General features: G+C 42.3%; 1 protein-coding gene across 1 annotated transcript in view; it reads left to right on the top strand.

The window, feature by feature from the left end:
* Positions 1 to 23744, top strand: part of TULP4 (TUB like protein 4) — a 407212-nt gene that overhangs the window by 251903 nt on the left and 131565 nt on the right. The window contains exons 9-10 of the mRNA XM_063443403.1: positions 2769 to 2913; positions 5239 to 5383. Coding sequence (XP_063299473.1) covers positions 2769 to 2913; positions 5239 to 5383 — 290 coding nt within the window. The remainder of the gene's footprint in view (positions 1 to 2768; positions 2914 to 5238; positions 5384 to 23744) is intronic.

The following is a 23744-nucleotide window of genomic DNA, read 5'->3' as shown; positions in this document are numbered from 1 at the left end:
CTATTCCTGATTACCCCCCAATAATTTTCAAAAATAGTCCCTGGACTGTCTATTAAGATAAGTGTGTTTTAACCATCTATCATTTAACATTTGATGTTTCTAACTATATATATTTTTTTTAAACTTACTTACTGCAATCTTGCTGAAGTAATAATAAACAGCCAAAATAATTTATTTAAAACATTTTTTCTCTTGCAAATTTATTTCCTTTTTTTATCTTTGAAGAGCAACTTGATTGCTGCTGGCTTCTGCTAGCAAGTATTCACTTACCGTATATTGTGAGAATGTTTGAGCTCAGCTCTGCATGAAGCAATACTCATGCTTGTTGATTTCCTTGCTGCTCGCGGTCATTCCTTCGCCCAAGCTCCGCCTACCCGCTTCAGGATGCGTGTGTGCGTGCTCCTCCTACGTCATCACGCAACCTGGTATAATGTCATTCTTAACACGTAAAATAGTCAAATTTGACATTGATTATAGTAGTATGTTATATGTTTGTATGAACTGGTTTGTATGTTTTATGTTTTTACTTTAATACATTTATACTTAACTGCTCATTTGTTCCTGAAAAGTTGTACTACTACAAGGGGATTTACTGTGGCCAACTGGTTGGGTTGAAAGTCTGCTGGTTGAGCGTTTTTTTTTTTTCTTTTCAGTCTGGAGCCGACTTTTAAAAGGCTCTAACTAGTGTGAGTGTTCCATCTGGATGTATTCAAATCTCAGTACTTTATGTACTACAGCTGTAATCAAAATTATTCAACCCACATTGAAAATCAGGTTTTTGATAACATTTACAGAACAGAGAAGTCATTATAAGTTGCATTTTCAGTTCAATTTGGGGAAACCACTTGAAACATTAATTGTGTTGAGCTATTTCAATTGCTTTTTTTTTTTTTTTCATTGCAAACAGCTGAAAGTCTGTACATTTTGGCAATACACCTGATTTTCAATGGGAGTTGAATAACTGTAAACTATGTTATGGGATATGTTTCCCTGCCCTTATTAACTTCATACATGTATTTGGTAATTATAACAACTGTGAACGCTAACAGCGTGTTATGTATATATTTCAATGGGAAATCAGGATCATTACTTGCATGATGGTTTCAGACACTTGATTGGTACTCTTTATCTGAAGTGTCCATCTATCAATATTTGAGACTTTTTAAATACCCATTATGTATTTCATGTTTCCTTTCCTGTACAAGCATACTTCACATCCCCAGTACCTATGTGTCTTCTGCTGTTCATCTCTGAAGTTAATGTTTATCCTTGCTGTATAACTTTAAACACTTCTCCTGCTTATTGGCACTCGCACCCATATCACCATTTGATTTATCCATGTTCTATGTAAGTAAAACAGCTGTTCTTAAAAATGGTTTATTAACCCTTTGAGTGGGGCGTTAAAGAAACATGTAGCTCCATGATCCTATAGCAACCAAAAAGAGCAATAAATGACACATAGTATTGCAGTGATCGTAAAAAAACACCAGCGGTATTACCTAGTCTTTCAGTTAAATATGTTTTTTTAAGTTATACTCGGAGCATGATAAAGTTTATTATACTGGTTATCATGCAAGGAGGCTACGGGAGTGGCTTCTTTTCTTTTATCAAAAAGTTTTGATTTTACAAAATAGCTGAGAATTCCCTGGCATCCAAAGCAAACCATGAGCAAGTTAATTTCTTTATTATCCATCTGAAATATTTGCACAACGTGAGCATGTGCGAATGTATCAGTGTTGAGAATGCTGCAATTAATCAGACAAGGCTGGTTTACTGTTTATCCTTTCAGCACCACCATGTTGACATAGGCTGCCAAAACTAAGGACCTTAGTTTTGATATCCCAAGCAGAGGGTCAGGTTTGGGTGTCAGCAAAAAATAAACAACAAGATTTGGGTCTGCACCCATGGCCTCCTTGCACCATAACCAGTACAATAAGCTGTAGTGGTTATGTTGCTTGAACTGTGCTTGAACTTGAACTTTTAATTCTTAATTAAATACATTTTTATATATAAGGCATGATTATATCTTATACAAAGTACAACAATGTAACCTATACAACTGCTTAGAATATGTGAGTATCTGCATTTAATCATACACTGAAGAGTGTTCTCACAAAGTGGCAAGCTCAATATAATTATTACTTTCAGCAAATGTTAGGCATAGAGTAAATCCTCTTTGTATCCTTCACAGGCACACCAAACTTGTTGAATGAAACTCTTAAAAATTAGTGGACAAAGTGGTATTGCAGGGGGATAACAAGTGGAAGTCTTCTTATATTTGACAACTATATTCTGCAAATATTTAAACATTAGAAACGCCAAAGTATCACACATATATCTGATTTTTATGCTGCCTGATTGTGTATGCCAATGAAAGCTAAGTAATTCCTACAGTGCCTTAGGTGTTAAATCTATTTTTTCCCTGTACTTTGGCTTTTTGAAATATGATTCCTGTGTGTTCCCCATAGTATCAATAAATCATTAAAATATTTTCCTTCTACAGAGTCACTCCAATGCAGGCAGAATTTCAATGGCCCTTGTCTAAGAGAGTTTTCAGTCTGATTAAACCAGGAAATAAAGTGAAGTTGCTCAAGGCAATAACTTGAGCTGACAAATGTACTTTATCCAATTTTACCTGCATGAAATATGTCCTTAATTGCTAGGTAGTATACTGCAGCTCTAGAATGCCGATGCAGACCTAGCTTGAGGTACATATTTGCCAGCTAATGCCTACTATTAATTTATCATTGTTATTTCTTTTGTGCCAGATGAAATATATGGGAATGGATTGATCTCAGCAGTGATCGACAGCTGTAACTGCTCGGATTCCAGCGACATTGAACTGAGTGATGACTGGGCAGCTAAGAAATCTCCAAAGATAACAAGAGCTAGCAAATCTCCTAAACTACCCAGGTTTCTTGCATGTTTTTATTATATGTATATAAATATATATTGATGAAGCCGCCGTTTAGTAAATAATCCCCTTTTCCAGAAATACAGATTTCATCAAGCCGATCGTCAAACTCCCGAACGGAGAATACGAACGCGGCAACTCCCGATCAGCAAATCAGTCGAACTCCTTCTACAGCTAGAAATAACGAAAGCAGTGTCACAATAATAATTCTCCCCCATAAACGAGACCAAGCTCCGTCTTCAGGGTCAAACAGAAATGTGTTTAATGGGGGCTACCTGCCCGGTATTTATGCAGGTCTCCACAAGGTGGACACTCCCCTAGGGGACCTTGTGGAAGACTGTAAAACATATTGGACAGTAGCCAATCGCAGTGGCTTCCCATCTTACCCATAAATCCTTCTTTATCCCGGAGATAATTGGGAAGAAACCTAATTATCTCCAAGGATAGAGACAATCGCCATTTTAAAATACAGTAAGAAAAATACATTAAAATACATAAATGAAGAAATACCGAATAAATTTGGTTCGTGTAACGTATCCCCAGATAGCCTGGATCTGAGTGCATATGTCTACCGAATTGCGCTCAGATCTGATGTACCTAGTTTAATCGCCATGGAGTCAAAGTCTTTCACAAGTCCTTCGGTATACGAATGACTCCATGGGACGGATATCTGGGTAAAGTCCATACGAATGTTATAAAACTCCCGAACTGACCGGTGTTCGTACGCCTCGACGAAATAGAAGGCGGGCGGCAGCTTCCAGCGGTGTTCGGTAGATAAAGTGTCCGTTTTTAGTTCCATAGGATTAACACTGAACACCGCTGATCTTCCTCGTGTCCCAAAATGGCCGCCGCCTCGTGGTCGGCATACGAACGACGACCACCCGTACGAATGGAATGAAGAGGTGTCTGCGGTTAACCACAACGTTCTAATTGGGGCCAAAGGTTAACCAGCAGCACACTCCTCTCCTGGGTGGCCGTCTGTTCGGTAGTTTTAATCGGTATTCCAGAATCACACGAACAGGGGCATACGGACAGGAAATCTAGCGAAAATAAAGGCAAACAGACGAACCAGCAATACTAGTCTATACAGATGGATCTGTCACATATATATACATGTGATTGGGAAGTATACTATCATTCATAACCAAATTCCAAGCATTTGTTTATATAGTGCTGGATTAAGGGCTTCGTGGGCTTGGGGCTGAAGTTTACATGGAGCCTGTTGATGGAATCTAAATTCACATTTGAAGATAAACATACATAAAATATTACAACTTTATTATATATTAATTAGGACCATATAAAAACATTACCACCCTCTGGTTTGATACCAGTGCAAAAGAAGTCCGCAGATAATGGCTGTATAGACAATAATGCTGTAAATGAATACATTTAAGTATTGGAAGTTTTCTCTTCTCTTGGTAGGTCTTGACATAAATATGCAATAAAAATGCAAGTAGAAAACAGGAGCAGATGAATAAATATGGAATTTGGCACCTGAGGCAAAATTGTCTGTTAGCATCTACCTCCCAAAATGTTATTTTTATTTTGTGTTGCCTCACCTTCTAACTTATTGTGTTTCATTTGATTTGATTTGATTCTTACCTTCTTGTGTGGTTCTTCACCCTTCCCCCACCCCCACCCCATTCCTTTGTAAGTATCTCCAATCTCTCTTTTATCCCTTTGTGTGTTTTTCTAAACCACTGCCCCCACCTACCCAGAATGTAATCAGCAATCAACTGCAGCAGAGACTATATGTGTTTTTTCTATATTGTCTGTCAATTCTGAGTGGCAATGCTGTATAAGTACACATTGCAAACTGCTCAAAGCTTTACTGACAAATACATTAAAAAAAATGTATAGCCTCCGCCTTCACCGCGCTGTGTGACCCTCTCTCGTTGCTATCACGCGGAGCGGACCAACCTCCCCTTTACTGCTCAAGAAGTCTTCCTAACTATCCCAAATTATCATTCCCTTCTTGCAATAAGAGAAATTCGAGGATTATATGTTGAGACATTTTGGATGCACTACATTTTTATTTTCAGCTTTATTGTACCACTGCAGTGACTTTGTTTGCAGATGATGATAAACTTCTTGAAGCTACTCATAAAGTTGTATTTATTTATTTAGAAACTTACATTTTGAAAGAATAAAAGGCTCCCTACATTAGAGAATGTTAGTAAACTCAAATCCACTATCTCTTGTCAATTGGTTCTGTACATTCAATATTTTGTTGTTCCGACCCTACTATCTATTCAGATTTTCTAAAGGTTTTGCGCTTTGTAAGGTTTTATACTCATACTGGTTAATCATTTTGCTGATAGGATTAACATAGAAGCAAGAAAATCACCAAAATTATCTCGAGCTGCGCAAGACATTACAAGATCCCCTCGGCTGCCGATTAGGAAACCATCTATTGGGTCACCCAGCTTAACACGGAGAGAGTTTCCCTTGGATGACATTTCTCAGGTGAGATAATGGAGGCATTTTTAGTTTTTATTTGCCAACTAGCCAGTTGACAACTGATTTGACCAAAATATCAAATATCAAAATTCCACTATTTTTTTATGTTAATGTTTCTTTTCATTCTTCAAGGTTTATTGAAAATATGAGTTACATTGAGATACATTACATACACACAGTATCTATATCAGGCATAAATACATGTATATGTTAGAAAAAACATTAACATTGTGACGTAGGTCAGAGATGGTAAGTACAAAACGTAACATAATATATTGATATAGTGATTGTGGTATATTGATATCTGTTATTGATCTTACTGTTGGTAAGATCTTACTGTTGGTGTAAACACCTTTTACTCAATTAGGATAGGGCAAGTCTAAACAGGTTACAAACTGTTTGGAGAAGGCAGGAGAAAAGTCAGGGTTTGTGGTCAGTGGGAACAGTGGAAACAAATAGGGAGAGAAGCCACAAGGTTCATTGGTCAATCTCCAAATGAACAGTGCGTTGGGTATAGTGAGGTGATTGCTCAAATTTCTAGAGTTTGGGGTTGGTGAGAGCCAACTGACAGCATAAGGAGGAGCTTCAGAAAAGCTAGCTTCCAACTGATACCAAAACTTTTCAGGAGGGAAGATGACCCATTACATTACACACTGGAGTCGAATTTGTGATATTTTGGAGAGTTCAGGTAACTCCAATCCCCTGTGTTGTTTAGGCTGCACCAGCAGTTTAGTCATGCCTTCTAGAAATGCCATATATATTCTCAGAATGGCTTGGGGATTTAGAAAAAGGAGGTTTGTGGACTGGAAGTGTCTGGAGTAAATACAGGAATCTATAATACGCTAATCTTTCAAAAAAACTGTAATATGTGGGAGCATCCAAAATCAAAGAGCTTGTTTTTTCTTCTCAAGAAGTGGGGGAAGTGAAGTTAAAGCTGTATGAAGTATGTCAGGATTATAACGCCAAGATATTTTATTGCAGCACTTGACTTGTAATGCACCCTAAGAATTTCTGATCTAGAAAAGGGAAAAGAGCCGTATATACTCGAGTATAAGCCGAGTTTTTCAGCACATTTTTTGTGCTGAAAAACCCCCACTCGGCTTATACTCGAGTTAATGTCTGTATTATGGCAATTTACATTGCCATAATACAGACCAGGACCGCCAGGCTCATTACAAGCCTGGCGGTCCTGTTGGGGGCTGGCAGCGAGCTGTTACTTACCTCCCAGCAGCTCCTGTCAGCTCCTCCGTGCAGCTCCCCTGTCAGCTCCGTTCTGCTCACAGAGTAAGTCTCGCGACACCCGCGGCCGTCAGAACGTTGCCACGGGTTACCGTGGCAACGCTCCGCGCGGCACGCAGACCGCGAGACTTACTCTGTGAGCAGAACGGAGCTGACAGGGGAGCTGCACGGAGGAGCTGACAGGAGCTGCTGGGAGGTAAGTAACAGCTCGCTGCCAGCCCCCCCACTGAACAGCCAATGCCACTGGATCACCAGGGATTAACAGAGCCCCCCTCCCTGGCCAGGCAACAAGCAGGGAGGGGGGACAAAAAACAATAATAAAAAAAAAATACAAAAATTAAAATAAAATAATATTATTAAAATAATATAATAATATTTAAATAATAATATTAAAATATAATAATAATATTAAAATATAATAATATTAAAATTATATTAAAATTAAACAATTAAAATAATAAAAATGCCCTCCCCTCACCCAGTTTACACACACTACACAAACACACATTATGCATTATATACACACTGTATTCACACAAACACACACTGCATTATATACACACTTCATTAACACAAACACACACTGCATTATATACACACACTGCATTATATACACACACTGCATTATATACACACACTGCATTCACACAAACACACACTGCATTCACACAAACACACACTGCATTCACACAAACAAACACACACTGCATTCACACAAACACACACTGCATTATATACACACATTGCATTCACACAAACACACACTGTATGGATGCAGTGTGTATAGTATGAATGCAGTGTGTGTATATAATGAATGCAGTGTGTGTATATAATGGATGCAGTGTGTGTATATAATGGATGCAGTGTGTATAGTATGAATGCAGTGTGTGTATATAATGAATGCAGTGTGTGTATATAATGAATGCAGTGTTTGTATGAATGCAGTGTGTATATAATGAATGCAAACACACACTACACACAAACACACACACACACTGCATTCATTATATACACACACTGTAAATAAATATTCAATTAATGTAATTTTATTGGGATCTAATTTTATTTAGAAATTTACCAGTAGCTGCTGCATTTCCCACCCTAGGCTTATACTCGAGTCAATAAGTTTTCCCAGTTTTATGGGGTAAAATTAGGGGCCTCGGCTTATATTCGGGTCGGCTTATACTAGAGTATATACGGTAAATGAAAATAGGAAAGGGAAAGGACAACGGTAAAAGGAAAGGAAAAGAGGGATAGAGAAAGAGGAATGGGGGACGGGATAAGAAAAAGGGAAGGGGAAACTAAGGAAAGGGCAAGGGAAGCAAGGCGAAAAAGGAAAATAAAAGTAAGAGGAAAGGGGTAAGCTATTTATACATCTCGACAATTCCTGTATATATAGACTAGTTTAGGCATTTAAAATTAATATAATGTGATAAATACCACAAATGTTATTTTTTCTTTTTCATATATATATATATATATATATATATATATATATAATGTGTGTGTGTGTGTGTGTGTTGCCCCTTATAAGTTAGGATGCTAATGGAGGGTAAAGGGCCCTTTTTGAACTCTCTCAATGAAGATAGAGAACGTGAGATAACTCTTTCAAAATTCCTTAAGAGACTTGATTAATTATTAGAGGAATGCAGTGGCTAGATAAGGGCACTTCCCTTATAGGACCTAATAAGATAGTATTAGTTGGACAGGAGCATTACCATTCTGTCCCATGGCCGCTTTAGACCTGGGAGGACTGGTCGCCCCCAAATTTTCCTGGCATATTGTGAGTCCAGGATCTAGTTTATGTAAATACTTTTTTCTTCTTTGTTGTTTTTTGATTATGCACGTCTCTTTGGTTATGTTTTTTTTTTATTTTTCACACGCTGGAATGTGCCTACCTCTTTTTCAGTGCTGAATCTTGGTGGTGGATACCAAGACCTATAAATATACATCCTTGTAACATAAGCCTGAAATATTATACAAAATGAATACTAAGACCATATCTTTACATGCAAAAGGGCTTAATACACCTCAGACTTATGTTTACGGAATTGAATCGGCTAAAAGCTGATATTGATTATTTGCAGGAAACTCACTTAAACAGATCACATTTATTAATAGACAAGGTGTACAATAGGATATATACTTCTGATGCACCACATAAGCATAATGCTCCTATCCTTAGACGCAGAAAAGGCCTTTATTTTTGGAAGAAACTTTTGAGAGCCTTTAAATTTGGTGACAACTTAGTTGACTCTGTCATGGCGTTATATAAGAATCCATCAGCTAGAGTGGTTGGCCAAGGATTTTGTTCAAACTGGCTTACTATACTATAACAAATGGAAGACGTCAGGGATGCCCTCTTGCTCCCATACTTTAGATTATGTCCTAGGAACCTCTAGATAATAAAATTTGAAATAATACATCTATAAAGGGGATAAATATAGGACAAATAAAAACCAAACTAACTATGTATGCGAATGATATACTAATACCGATGGGTACCCCAGAAACTTCTCTAATTTAATTATTTAAAGAAATTGAGTTATTACAAATTAAACAAAGACTGAAGCCATCTCTGTAGCCATGACAATTGAATCTCAACAAAATGTACAAAAACAATATGGTTTTCAGGTATTCCAGAAAGGGCTAAAATATTTAGGGGTGAACATCACTAACAAATTAAATGAAATATAGTATGCTAATTCTACACCTTTAATTAAAGAACACCAAAAATGTCTGACGGAATGGAAAAACGTGTTTGTCGCCAAGAATATCTAGAAACATTTTATATAGTAGTATAACCAGGCTGGATTGAATATTCAGAAAGTAATACATTATGCAAATGTAGCAATGATTACCCAAGCTCACAAATTTCAGATAGATTTATGTAAACAGGAAGATTGGTACTCTATAGTTATATGGTATTGAAAACTTGGAGAATGTATTATGGCTCCAGCATAGTGAAATTAAGAAAATTAAAGTTTAATCAAATGTTTTAAACAATATAATCAAATTCTTGGACAATATTTAAAAAAAAAAAAAAAAACTTTAATAAAAGATAAAGTTCTCAAAACTATCTCCCTAACAAGTATTGAACAAAATATTCAAGAAATACACTTGCAAACCTCACTTGATAAAAAAAAAAAATCACAGACCTGATGAAGGGAGAACAAATAAAATCAATTAAAAAAATCTCCCAAATACCCAGTTTTATTCCATAATGAAAATTCTCAACTATTTTAAATTCTATTTAATATGAGAAATTGATTTAAAAATATATATAATCTCTCAAATAATATTTTTAATAATAAATATCAAGTTGGCATCACAAGATTAATTAATTATACATTTCTCTGAGTCAGACTTCATTGCCTAGAGCAATGGTAGCATGGTAAAAATAATTACAAATAAATCTAAATATAGATGATTGGACAAATAGTTTTATACATAAGAAAATCACTCATTCAATAAATCTTTACAAAACACAATTCAAGCTTATTTACAGATAGTAGTTCTGTGTGGTGAAGAAATTGGAAATTATTTACACGTTTGGTGGCACTGCATAGGTTTTTCCGGTTCCCTGGAATAACATTTGTAATTAGATTTCTGATAAACTTAAAATAATCTTGATCCCATCTCCTATGAAAACACTTTTGCATTTAGAATTAAATTGAACAACTATGAAAAATAATTATTCAAATATTCTTAGCTATAACAATGCTTAATGAAAGGAAATGGAAAAAAAAAACTGGAATAATATCCTGGCCTGAAGTGGTAAATCAAGTGAACTAACAACATATTATGCAAAAAAAAAAAAAGGTTTTTATATGAATTATCACACCTTGGATAAACTAAATTTTTATGGAATATATGGAAGATCCTCTTCCTGACATGGACTAAAAAAAAACATACTAATTATGGAAAATATAAAATTCCTCTTTAAATCCCCAATCATGGGGTAAAATAGACCAACACCACATGAAACTATTTAATAATCTGATGTTTTGTAAGTAATGTCAAATGTATGTGTTAAATGTTTGCAATAATGTAATCTCCTGTTTTGTTTTGTTTTGTTTTACATAATATTTGATGCAAATTGTAATCTTTTCAATAAAAAAAAGAAAGAAAAAAAGAATAATTACAGGATTAATACCATAAGAGTTATTGCATATTTTCAATTTGAGCCGCAGACACAGATTTTAAATACCGTATATACTCGAGTATAAGCCGACCCGAATATAAGCCGAGGCCCCTAATTTTACCCCAAAAAACTGGGAAAACTTATTGACTCGAGTATAAGACTAGGGTGGGAAATGCAGCAGCTGCTGGTAAATTTCTAAATAAAATTAGATTCTCAAAAAATTATATTCATTGAATATTTATTTACAGTGTGTGTATATAATGAATGCAGTGTGTGTATGAGAATGCAGTGTGTGTATGAGAATGCAGTGTGTGTATGAGAATGCAGTGTGTGTGTATGAGAATGCAGTGTGTATGAGTGCAGTGTGTGTATGAGTGCAGTGTGTATATGAATGCAGTGTGTGTATATGAATGCAGTGTGTGTGTATGAGTGCAGTGTGTATGAGTGCAGTGTGTGTGTATGAGAATGCTGTGTATGAGTGCAGTGTGTGTATGAGTGCAGTGTGTGTGTATGAGTGCAGTGTGTGTGTATGAATGCAGTGTGTGTGTGTATGAATGCTGTGTGTATGAGTGCAGTGTGTGTGTATGAGAATGATGTGTGTATGAGTGCAGTGTGTGTGTATGAGAATGCTGTGTGTGTATGAATGCAGTGTGTGTATGAGTGCAGTGTGTGTGTATGAGTGCAGTGTGTGTGTATGAATGCAGTGTGTGTGTATGAATGCAGTGTGTGTGTGTATGAGTGCAGTGTGTGTGTATGAGAATGCTGTGTGTATGAGTGCTGTGTATGAATGCAGTGTGTGTGTATGAATGCAGTATGTGTATGAATGCAGTGTGTGTATGTGTGTGTGTAATGCAGAGTGTGATGCAGAGCCTTGGTGGGGGGTGGGCATTTTTATTTTTTAATTATTTTAATATTTTTTTTTGTTTCATTACATTTTTTTATTATTATTATTTTTTTATTTTATTATTATTTTTTATTTTATTATTATTTTTATTTTATTATTTTTTATTTTTATTTTTTTTATTATTATTAATATATATACATTTTTTCGTCCCCCCTCCCTGCTTGCTAGCTGGCCAGGGAGGGGGGCTCTCCTTCCCTGGTGGTCCAGTGGATGGGCACTGTGTAGGAGGGGGCTGTGGGGGCTGCAGAGAGATGTCAGAAGAGCTGAACGGACCGGCGGAGGAGGAGAGAGCTGACAGGAGCTGCAGGAAAGGTAAGTAACATCTCTCTGCAGCCCCCACAGCCCCCAGTCTGTATTATGGCAATGCAAATTGCCATAATACAGACAATTGACTCGAGTATAAGCCGAGTTGGGGTTTTTCAGCACAAAAAATGTGCTGAAAAACTCTGCTTATACTCGAGTATATACGGTACACAGACTAATTCCCCCAAAATGGATACATTATTTGCAATGTTGACTCAGATACTTTTCATAACTATACAAGATATAAACACAATATAGATTATAATTACCACAAAGTTGCTGGATTTCTTTCCTTCGCAATGGATTTTGGATAGTAAAAGTTATATGGGATATCTTGAGATAACTTGCTATAATTAGATAAGTTCAGATTATCAGAAGGACAGTGAGTTGAAGGTAAATTGAGTTTGAGTAGTGTAACAGTCACCTGGGGACTTATGTAACAGTTTAACAGGAGTTGGAGCCCAGTTGCAGGCCTCCAGGGAGGAGGCAAAAACCAGAAGCGCAGTACAGATTAAGAGGGAAATCCAAAGGCAGGGTCAGATGAGAAGCAGAAGTCAGGGCTGGCAGTGGACTAACGTAGTCGGTAAAGCAGGAAGAGGTCAGAGTCCAGGAAATCAGTCAGTAGCGAAGCAAAGATCCGGCAGGAAACACCAAACAGGCAAAAAATTGACTGGAAAAGGGCTACAGGTGGATCAGCACTGCTTAAGCCAGGCAAGGGGTCAGGAAGCAGAATAATGCAAACAGAAACTGAAGCCCCCTGGTGGACAGCACAGCAGAGAACCTGACTGGTATGCTGGAGCTGTGAGATCAAACCCAACCCCCCAGCCAGGTCTCTTAAAGGGGCGACCACTCCTTGCTGTCTGTAGGGCTCGAGCTGTGCCGTGACAGATAGTGTGATCAAGAGAGTGTGCATTTTCTTCCTCTTTCCTCTATACCAGTGGTTCCATACACAGTTGTCAAGTAGCCCCTTACAGTGCAGGATTGTTCTATACCATTATATTGTTTTCCTTATCTCAGGTAACTCACATCTATGGGTTTAACATTCTCCAATCAACTTTGGTGGTTGTAGCATATGATAATATGTCTGGCAATCTACCCAAGGCCCACTGGCTCCAGATATGTTTGGGTTTGTTTGGATGGTATTCAAATGTCTCCAGCCTCAGAAAGAATAATAATGGTGAAAGAGGACAGCCCTGTCTGAAGCCGTTCCTCATCTCAAAAGGGTTGTAACGCAAATGTGAGCAGTGGGTCAGGAGCAGGGCCAGATTAAGAGCCCAGTGGGCCTGGTGCTGACATTTATGATGGGGCCTAATTACAGAATCTTATCGACCAAAAATACTAAAACAATCATACCTCCCAAGCATCATGTATCTGAGGGAGATGGTGTTGGAGGGAAACTCAAAGGATGCAGCTATACGAAAACACATACTCTATGCTAATCTCTCTCTAATTTATGCTTTCATCTTTCAAGTAAATCCATACCCCCTAACAGCAGTGTCCAGTGAAGCAGGAAGTCAAAGGGAAGGGTAAAAGGGTGTGCCACTGACACAAATCACTTGACCGGACCTGCCAAAAGGGGTGAACATGCCCAAAAAGGGGGCATGTCAGTCCAAAAGAATTGGAAGGCCGGCCTGGCATGAATGCTGTAATATATGCAGGCAGCACCCAGAGCTTGACATAAATGCAACAAATGATGCGCCTACTCCACGCTTTCTAAGGACTGTCCCCTAGCACTCACATGTCCACTTGTCTCCTTATCGTCTTACTAGCAGGCAGAAGTTCCTGGTATATAGTCTGGGACAGAGTAAAGGTGTATGTAGTGAGTGTAGAAGAAAGGGAACATGCCACAGTGTTAGAGAAACCAAAGTCTGCATTACCTAAACTAATTTTGTCAGCCAATCCACACAAGTTTTGTTGCCATACATCCCTCTTAAGCTTCCAAACTTAAAGGGACACTATAGTCACCAGAACAGCTACAGCTTATTGTATTTGTTCTGGTAAGTAGAATAATTCCATCCAGGCTTTTTGCAGTAAACATTGTCTTTTCAGAGAAAATAACTGATGGCCACTCCTGGCTAGATGGCTGCTAGAGGTGCCTCCCGGGGCAGTACTGCCTAGTGTGCAGCACTGCCATTCAGTATCTTCACCCTCTGCATGCAGACACTAAAATTTCCTCATAGAGATGCATTGAATCAATTTATCTTTATGAGGAGATTCTGATTGGCCAGGGCTATGTTTGACTTGTGCTGGCTCTACCCCTGATCTGCCTAGTTGGCAGTCTCAGCCAAATCCTATAGGGAAGCATTGTAATTGGCTCAGACCACCACTTCTGATGATGTCAGCAGACAGTGTCAGTTCAGAGGCAGACAGGGACAGAGCCAGCAGCTGCAGACTTGAATACAAGTAAGAGTTTACTATATTTAGGGAGTCAAGAGGGGGCCAGGGGGGATAAATGGTGGTTTTAACATAATAAGGAAATAAGAAATACATGATTGTATTCCTGACCCTATAGTGTTCCTTTAAGCAAGAGTATGTGAAGAGTAGTTAGGGTTGCCACCTTTCTTGGAAAAAAATACCAGCCTTATACACTTGTATAATTAGTTATGCATGACATCACATGGAGTGACATAAGAGAAAATTCTGTAAAATCACCAACAAACTACTCAGTTTGATTCTGCTGTATAGATGGATTGCTCCCAGTGTCTCCCTTTCTCCCAGTGTCTCAGTCTCGCAAGTCACCTAGTGTCTCAGTGTCCCTATGTATCACATAGTCAGTGTCCCAATGTCGAACAGTCCCCTAGTCTCCCAGTGTCTGTGTCCCCATTTCTCCCAGTGTCCACATGTCTCACTGTGTCCCCATGTCACTGAGAGACCCGGGGACATTGAGACACTTGGGGACACTGGGAGACATGGAGCACTGAGACACTTGGGGACACTGGGAGACATGGGGACACAGTCACTGGGAGACTAGGGGAAACTGGGAACCATGGGGACACTGAGACACTTGGGAGACTAGGGGACATTGGGAGACTAGGGGACACTGTGTCCCTAGTGTCTCCGTGTCCCAATATCCCTATGTGTCTCAGTGTTCCCATTTATCTCAGTGTCCCTGTGTTTTCCAGTGTCTCAGTGTCCCCAGGTCTCCCTGCTGCCTTTTCCCCCATCCCTCACTTACCTGAGCTGTAGAGCTGCTGTCTGGACTCTCTGTGCTGTGTAGCTGCTCCCCCACGGATCAGTGAGTAGTAGAGAGAGGCAGGGAGGGATATGCTGTTACTTCCTATCCCTGCCTCTCTCCACACACAGTGACCCCTACTGGCCGGTGCTTTCCGTTAATACTGAGAAAAATCCTACATTTGTATTGCTGATATTACTGCAATACTGGCACTGGCCAGGCAGCCTCAAATACCAGCTATGCCAGTAAAATACCAGTAAGGTGGCAAACCTAAGAGTAGAGTAAAAATTATTTTTATTTTTTAAATGGGCCTATTCCATGGGCCTGGAGCTGCAGCTCCATCAGCCCCTATGTTAATCCGGCCCTGAAAAATGCAGCTATCCAAAAAAACATGTGAGGGACAAAGCCGAGGTGTTTGAGGAATGTTAAGCGCCTTCTTTGCATCTATTGAAATATGAAGAGTAGGAGTGGTTTGCTTCTGGTCTGCGTGTATCAGGTTATGGACTTTCATGGTATTATCATGGGCTTCCCTACTTTGGAAAAAACACACCTGGTCCGTAAGTGTCAAGTCTGAGAGGAGGGGGGGCGTGGCCAAGCCAGCAATCTGAGAAGTTGCAGGAAAGCTGGGCTCCCGCTGTACTTGCCAATTTCTTGATAAAAATTCACTAAATCGAAGCCTAAAGAATCCAGAATGAGCCACCTACAACAGGGGCGACCCGGCGGCAAACCTGAAACCCTCATTGAGTTAGACAGATCGGACACCCAGAATGGAAAGCCACGGCCTGCGGGGGACGGGAACGGGGAGATGCGGGCGCTATCCCCGGCCAGACATTGGAGGCACGGCCCCACAGATGCTCTGCTCCCCCCCAGGACCGGCGGGGGTTATCCCGGTCCAACGCGGAGAAGCAACCTACCCACAACTGCGCCAGCTGAGACGCCTGGCGACCAGCGGAGCGACATGAAGCGAGACAACATGGCCGCCGCCACGTGCACCTGGCCCGCAAGGAATGCGGAGCTTGAAACTAAACTGGACAAGCTGTTTGCCAAGTTCTGGACGAAGCTGGCGTCCAGGGAGCAACAGGCAGGCACAAACATACCTGCAAAGCAGCTGACACTCACCCGCACCACCGCGAGCTCCAGCGACATGCAAGGTGAGCAACAGACACGTGGAGCCTACGGGCCGAAGCGACAGCAACTGCCAACAGCAGTGGCAAACCAGAAAACCCACCCGGCGAACTGTCCAAAGCACCCACAGACGACGTTGAGGAGACAGCACACCACCACAGACAGGAATGGGAGGCAGCTGAAGCTACCTGCACAGGCCGCGCTAAAACCCATACGCCGACTAGGAGCAAAGGCAAGGGCCTGTCCGGGCACACTCCTGTGCAAATCCCGGGCCATCCGCCTGACGCACCTCACTGCACGGGGAGACCACGCCGTTACCAGGCCCGTGCACACTTCTTCCGAGCTGGGGGTTTACCGGAGGTAACCCTCCCACGCCACCCATACACCCGAGGGGACAGCCAAGCTCCGGCAGATCCTTGGGCCCACGACCCTGTTGATGGGGTCAATGGACATGTGTCAATGGCCCCTGCTAAGGCCTCGGGCCGAAGACACACAGCACCTGGACGACGGGCACCCAGGAAGTACGGAGGGCTGTAACGCGGGGAGCTGGGCGCCTGGTGGACCCGGACAGACACAACGACAAGGTCACCACGATGGGCCAGGGAACAGTCTACCTCCCAAAACACACTAGTGGCATCGGGTGAAGTGCCCCTGAAACCCACATCTAGGCTCCCAACCTAGAGACCACGCAGGACTTGGGACGCTCTCACATTACTGTAACTATATGTTCGCCTAGTGCTACAAATGCCACCTCTCATGTAACTTAGCTTAGCTAGATACTTAGTCTTGTTAGCAGCAATACACAGTGGCAGCTCTATAAGCTTGCTTTCCCTTTATGGGCTACCTACTATGTTAGCAAAAGGTACTGGGCCGCCTGAGCCAAAAGTTAACCTAACCTTTCAGCGCATGCCTATCTTGCATCATGCAGGCACAGGGTACCCACTAGCCCCATCATATATATGCTGCCTACTACAATAGCATGCATCCTTTAGACACAGTAGCATAGAATATACAAACCATAATCTCACGAGACAGTAAGCTAGTGGCTAGATTTAATACAACGCAAAAAATCTACTGCATGTTTGCCCTACAAACATTAATAGTGCTAAACATAATTCTGCTGAGCTTGATTGATTTGTTTAACTTAATGCTGTTTGGTAATCACATGTTAGTACCAGCTGGTACCGCTCAACCTGTATGCTCGGAGGGAAACACCTACAGCGGATAGGTCTCACTCGTTGAGTAGCAACCTAGTTCAATACACGTTTACGTTAAGTGACTAACAAAAAAAATAAAAAAATTAGGCATTAACAAACTGGAAATGTAAATAACAATGTTTTTGTTACATAAATCTACGTTGTGAAATACCCATGCATTTCCCTCTCTCTATTCTGTACCCCCCATATGTGCCTTAATAAAATAAAGACTGACAAAAAAAAGTCTGAGAGGAGTGGTTAAATGTGGAGTTTGATGTTAATATTTAAAGTCGATTGACAAGTCACCAATTGTTTAACCCCTTAAGGACCAAACTTCTGGAATAAAAGGGAATCATGACATGTCACACATGTCATGTATCCTTAAGGGGTTAATGAATAGATAATGGGCATAAAACAACTATGCAGCAATCTTCTAGTTCTTATATTTTAGAGTAGAAATAAAAAGTGAAGTATGTATGTGCAAAGATACATTGCAGATTTTGTACGCTATGTGGCCAAGAGTAGGTGGATTCCCCTACTAATGATTCAGTTCAGGTGTTTCAGTCACGGCAACAGATGCATAAAATCCAGCACATAATATTCACATGCAAGGCTCTGACTGGGTGCTTAAAAAGCAGATCCCCAGATGTTGCAGAGCTACAATTCCCATGATGTTTTGCATGCCTTTGGAATGCCATTAGAATTATTTTTTGCCATTTTATTTTTGTATTATTTTTTCAAATCAACTAAAGGAATATAAAAATGTGCTCGATAAAAGGGAAGGGTAGAAGTATAATATTGAAATATAAATGTCAAATGCCAAAAATGAAGTAATTATAAGATCATAATACTCTATACATAATATTGACAAATATAGGAACTTTATATAAATTCTAGAACATATTCTTGGAGAATCAAGACTGCCCCCAACAGGATTAGATATGAAATCCCCACCACATCAATGTAGCCTCTCAATACCCCAGTCACACTCTCCGGCTCCTCCGTCCCCTAAGGTCATCTTACTATCTTTAGGTTTGTGTATTTTCTGTTAAAGTTGGTCAGTATTAGAGAAAATATTCACAGGGCAAATACAAATAAGATAAGGCAGAGAAGGGAATCCCCTGTACAACGAAGCATCGGAGCTTTCTTATTCTTCCTAACATTGTTTTCCCTGTCGTCCATACCCATAGGTGTCCAGAGACTCTTGTAAATAGCAGGATGTTTTTTCAGATGCTGCAAACCCCTAAAGAGTCAAGAGACCCAACAATAAGGGGATTTTACTTTCTATTCTGCCCCTCATAAGCAGCACTCAAGAATATATATATATATATATATATATATATATATATACACAGTATCTCACAAAAGTGAGTACACCCCTCACATTTTTGTAAATATTTTATCATATATTTTCATGTGACAACACTGAAGAAATGACACTCTGCTACAATACAAAGTAGTGAGTGTACAGCCTGTATAACAGTGTAAATTTACTGTCCCCTCAAAATAACAACACACAGCCATTAATGTCTAAACCGTTGGCAACAAATGTACACCCGGGGGCGTGGCTTGAACGCCGACGGAGATGGCCGCCTAACTGAGGAGCTCCGTCCCGTTATGCTATAATCAGCACACAAATCACTGCATAACCTGCTCGATGGGACGCACCAAACGGTCGGAATCTCACCCGACGAAGAGGGGCTCCCAACCTTCACCCCAGTCAGGCACGCTAGACGGATACCTCCGCACGCCAGGCAGGCAACAACGGGCTGCACCAGGCCCCAAGATGGCCGACGAACAGGCCGCTACGCCACATGCACAAACACCCGATCCACAGGGACTCTCATTGGCGGATATTCGAGCCGACATCAGGGCCATCACTGTCACGATGGTCACAAAATCTGACCTACAAGCCCTATCCGATAACCTGAATGAAGCGATCAGGTCAGAAGTTGCCGCACTGCAACGAGATCTCACAGCCCAAGATGGCCGCCTACAAACCCTGGAAGGCACTCACCACACCACGGTAGGACGACTCGACGCTACATGTACAGCAGTGACCAGACAGGGTAACATGTTACTCCAATTGAGGAGGCAAATGGAAGACCTGGACAATAGAGGCCGCAGGTCCAACATACGGATACGCAATATCCCAGAAGCCCCAGGTGAGGAGGACGTAGCAGCAGTACTGTCAGAATTATTCAGCATAATCTTAGGCCCAGAAGCCCCACAGCGCTTTGACTTTGACAGAGCACATAGGGCCCTAAGACCCCGCGCAGCGGACAACCCGCCTAGGGACATTATCTGCTGCCTGCATGAGTACAGGATGAAAGAACGCATTATGACTAAAGCTAGAGCCAGGCAAACATGGCGGTTCCGCGGGGCAGAAGTTGCCCTATTCCAAGATTTATCGCCCCTCACCCTGGAGGCCCGCAGAGCTCTGAGGCCAGTGACACAGCTACTACGAAGCCGCAATATACCTTACAAATGGGGTTTCCCCTTCTCCCTAAATGCCAGACACGAGAACGCATGGAAATCCCTCCACTGGCCGGACGAAGTACCCGCATTCTTACAAGCGCTGGGACTACCCCGCACCGAAGTGGAAGACTGGGTCCTGAGCCACCTGGAACGCAAACCCAACATGCAGGCACCGAGAGCGCAGAGGCGCCGCAGGGAGGACTCGCCACACGGACGACAGGCCCGAAGGCACCAAAACCCTGCACCGCCTGAAGATGAGTAGGCCCTAGGACACGATTCAGCCCGTGCAGCTTACACCTGCAGAGCCATGAACTCTCCCGTGGACCGATACCGACAACGACCCGCTTCGCTGATCCCAAAGATAAGTACACAACGCATTCGGACTTAGACTGATATTTCTATACTGATATTTCTATACTGACTCTCACTCACACCCTGGGACTCTCCCCACCACGTCAACCCCATACACTCGAGATGCCCTATATGCCCCCCTTTCTGCTTACGGACAGAAGCCCTACCACCACCACCTGGAACATTGGCCGACAGCTATAACCGGGGATGCTACCGATGATTGGGAGGGGTATGGGACGGGGATAAAGTCGAAGCCCTAATGGCATGAGAGGGTACACCATGGAACCCCCCGCGGGTTTGACCTTAAACACTACATAACTGAGGCTATTGACTGTAACAATCTGAACGTTATTTGGTGGAGGGGGGATATGCTGATAGTGTCTTACTGCCGGTGTTGATACTGACGGGGGGCGTGGGGGGGTGGGGGGTGGGGGGTGGGGGGGGGGGCGGTGGTTGGGAATGATGATGAGGCTCTCTGCAATGGGCCGCCGCCCCACGGGTGGGCCCGGCGGGGGGGGGGGGGGGGGGGGGCCGGGGGGGAGACACGTTATGTGGGACTGCGGAGCAATGTGATACTGATAGAAATGTAAATGCGCTATATACTATTCAGACCAGTAGAATTGTAGGATATGTTTGGAATCGTAAATATTGTAAATGCTTAATGTTGTTCACAGATTTGCCTAATCGCCTAGCGGTTTGACCTCGCAGGACGCCACATATCCTGGCTAGGGATATGTCCTAGGGAAAATGAATGTCCTCCCGCGGATACTATACGTCCTTCAGACAACCCCGCAGACAGTCCCGCAAACGTTCTTCGCGACACTAAAAACAGCGCTCATCCGATACGTATGGCGGGGGGAAAGAGCGAGAGTCAGCTATGACAAACTCTGCCTCCCCAGGACCTGGGGCGGATTGGCACTACCAGATATCAGAAAATATCATCAGGCAACAATCTTACAGAGGATCAAGGAACTACACACAGATTCACCACACAAAAGATGGGTGACACTATGGAGGGAAGCGGTAGACAAACAACTACACACGCTGGTCTGGCACAAGGACGCAGATGCACCAACAGTCCTGGGAGCCGACTCACCCATCGTGCACACCCTGCAACACTGGACCACCCTGAGGAAAGACCAACAAATTTCACCCAAACCTAGCCTCCTCATACCAATCACGTACAACCCAAACTTAGGAGACAATCTGCCACCGAGTGCCTGGCCGATGGCCAACCGAGCCGGATATATCCCAATTCACGCGGTCCTTAACAATTCGGGAATACGCCAGCTCAGGGACATTACGACGACGGGACCACCTACGCTTATGCACCAATTTCACTACGCCCAACTCGCACACTATTACCACAACATGCCGTGCAGGAGATCGCTACACAGGGACCTAACGTGGTTCGAGGGTCTCTGCACGCAGACACCAGAAACGGAAAGCAGGGTATCAACCATGTACCAAAACCTGGTAACGGGACAGCGAACCCACAACTCCCTCTACAAACGGCAATGGGAAGACTGGACAGGGACTACGTTCACAACCGAACAATGGGAAAAAATACTGCTTCTACAACACAAAAGCTCATCCAGCTCGCACCATCAAGAAACAAACTATAAGCTCCTATCCCACTGGTATCGCACACCGAGCCTGATACACCGCTATAACCCAACGATCCCAAACACCTGCTGGAGATGCGGCGAAGAACCTGGTTCCCTACGACACATATGGTGGGACTGCGCTAAGATCAAACCGTTCTGGACCAGTATCGAGCACGAAATTAAAGAGATCATGGACGAGCCAACACAGCTGACCATGGAAGCAGCGCTCCTACACCACACGGAACTCCCAGTGCCGGCCTACAGGAGATCAATCCTAAGACACTTGCTCAACGCGGCCAAGACTCTCATCCCTCTCCACTGGAAGTCGGAGACTCCACCCACACTGGAACATTGGAAGCGCACAGTAGAAGACATTAGGACAGCAGAAGCCAAAATCGCGGAACTGCAGGGGAGATATGAAAAACACATCACAAGCTGGACACCATGGATACTATACACGGCCTAATTGGCGACAGGGACGGTCGTGACCACTGAGGGGAGACGGCCCGAGAGACGTGGAGGGGGGCTTGGGCACGCCGCTGGGGGATTTGGCAGCATCCTCTCCCCCCCCCTTAACCCCTTCCTCCCCCCCCCGCCCTCACCTCTAGGCTCCTTCACACCCCCCCCACCCTCCCCGATCTAACACACCCAAGCAACCTCACACACACACCGATCAAACTTCACCACACACGCGCATTATCGGAGGACGATAACAGGCAGATATACTATAGCCCCCACTACGCCCAAATCGACAATACCACGGAACAGGCCCAGTTACCTACACCCCAACAACGTATAAACAGGAGACCACTCCCTTAGATACGAGATAACCGTTACTAACCATCGCCTGACAAACCACCTAAACCCAAGGCTGGAACACATTGATGGTAGACATGGGCAAGGACACGGCCGCCAGACACCGAGGTAACAGACAAGAATAAGACACACACCCAACCCAGGCCACTTAGGCTCTCCGGACTTGGGGACTAAAGTACACGACACCCGTCAACAACCCGGACACCCTAACACGTTGTCATAGGCAAAGGGGCCCAACACGGACACTTAGCGGTGTACCTCCGAAAAGATTAAAATCACGATTCGCCATTCCTACCAGACACACTTCACAGAGACCAGTCAGAGACCCACCTTCCACACCGTCTGACACCTCACTCCCCCCCCCTCTTCCCCCCCCACACCCCCCCCAACTGTGAAATACGATCTGTTATGTTCGCTAACACTCATGTACTCCTAGTGAGCAAAGTTTGACTAGTTACAATACTGTTGCAACGTTACCTTTATTAGAAGCGAAAATTATTAGAAGATATTGGAGGCACTTTGTAATGGGGATCTGTGATATACTGGAATAAGCACTGCATACCACCACTAAATCACTAGATCCCAATTTCCTTTATGTTATAGCCTAATGTTTTGCTTCATTATAAAAAAGGGGAAAAAAAAAAAAAAAAAAAATATGTATATGTATGTTTCATGGGACCTGCGAGTCCAACTAGATACTGCTTCTGTCGCTATACGGTGACCTGCGTGTCACCACTCTATGTTTGCATGTTCAACTACCCCACTCTCTCAAATTACCTAACCCTTTTAGACCCTTAACAAGTTCTTATTGGGACCTGCGTGTCCGCACTGTATATCATCACAAAATATGGAAACTACCCAATAAAAATATATTTACAAAAAAAAAAAAAAAAACAACAAATGTACACCCCTAAGTGGAATGTCCAAATTGGGCCCAATAAGCCTTTTTCCCTCCCAGGTGTCATGTGACTCGTTAGTGTTACAAGGTCTCAGGTGTAAATGGGGAGCAGGTGTGTTAAATTTGGTGGTATC

This window comes from Pelobates fuscus, chromosome 2 (genome assembly GCF_036172605.1).
Source record: "Pelobates fuscus isolate aPelFus1 chromosome 2, aPelFus1.pri, whole genome shotgun sequence".
Lineage (NCBI taxonomy): Eukaryota > Metazoa > Chordata > Amphibia > Anura > Pelobatidae > Pelobates > Pelobates fuscus.
This window is presented reverse-complemented; position numbering and strand designations above follow the sequence as displayed.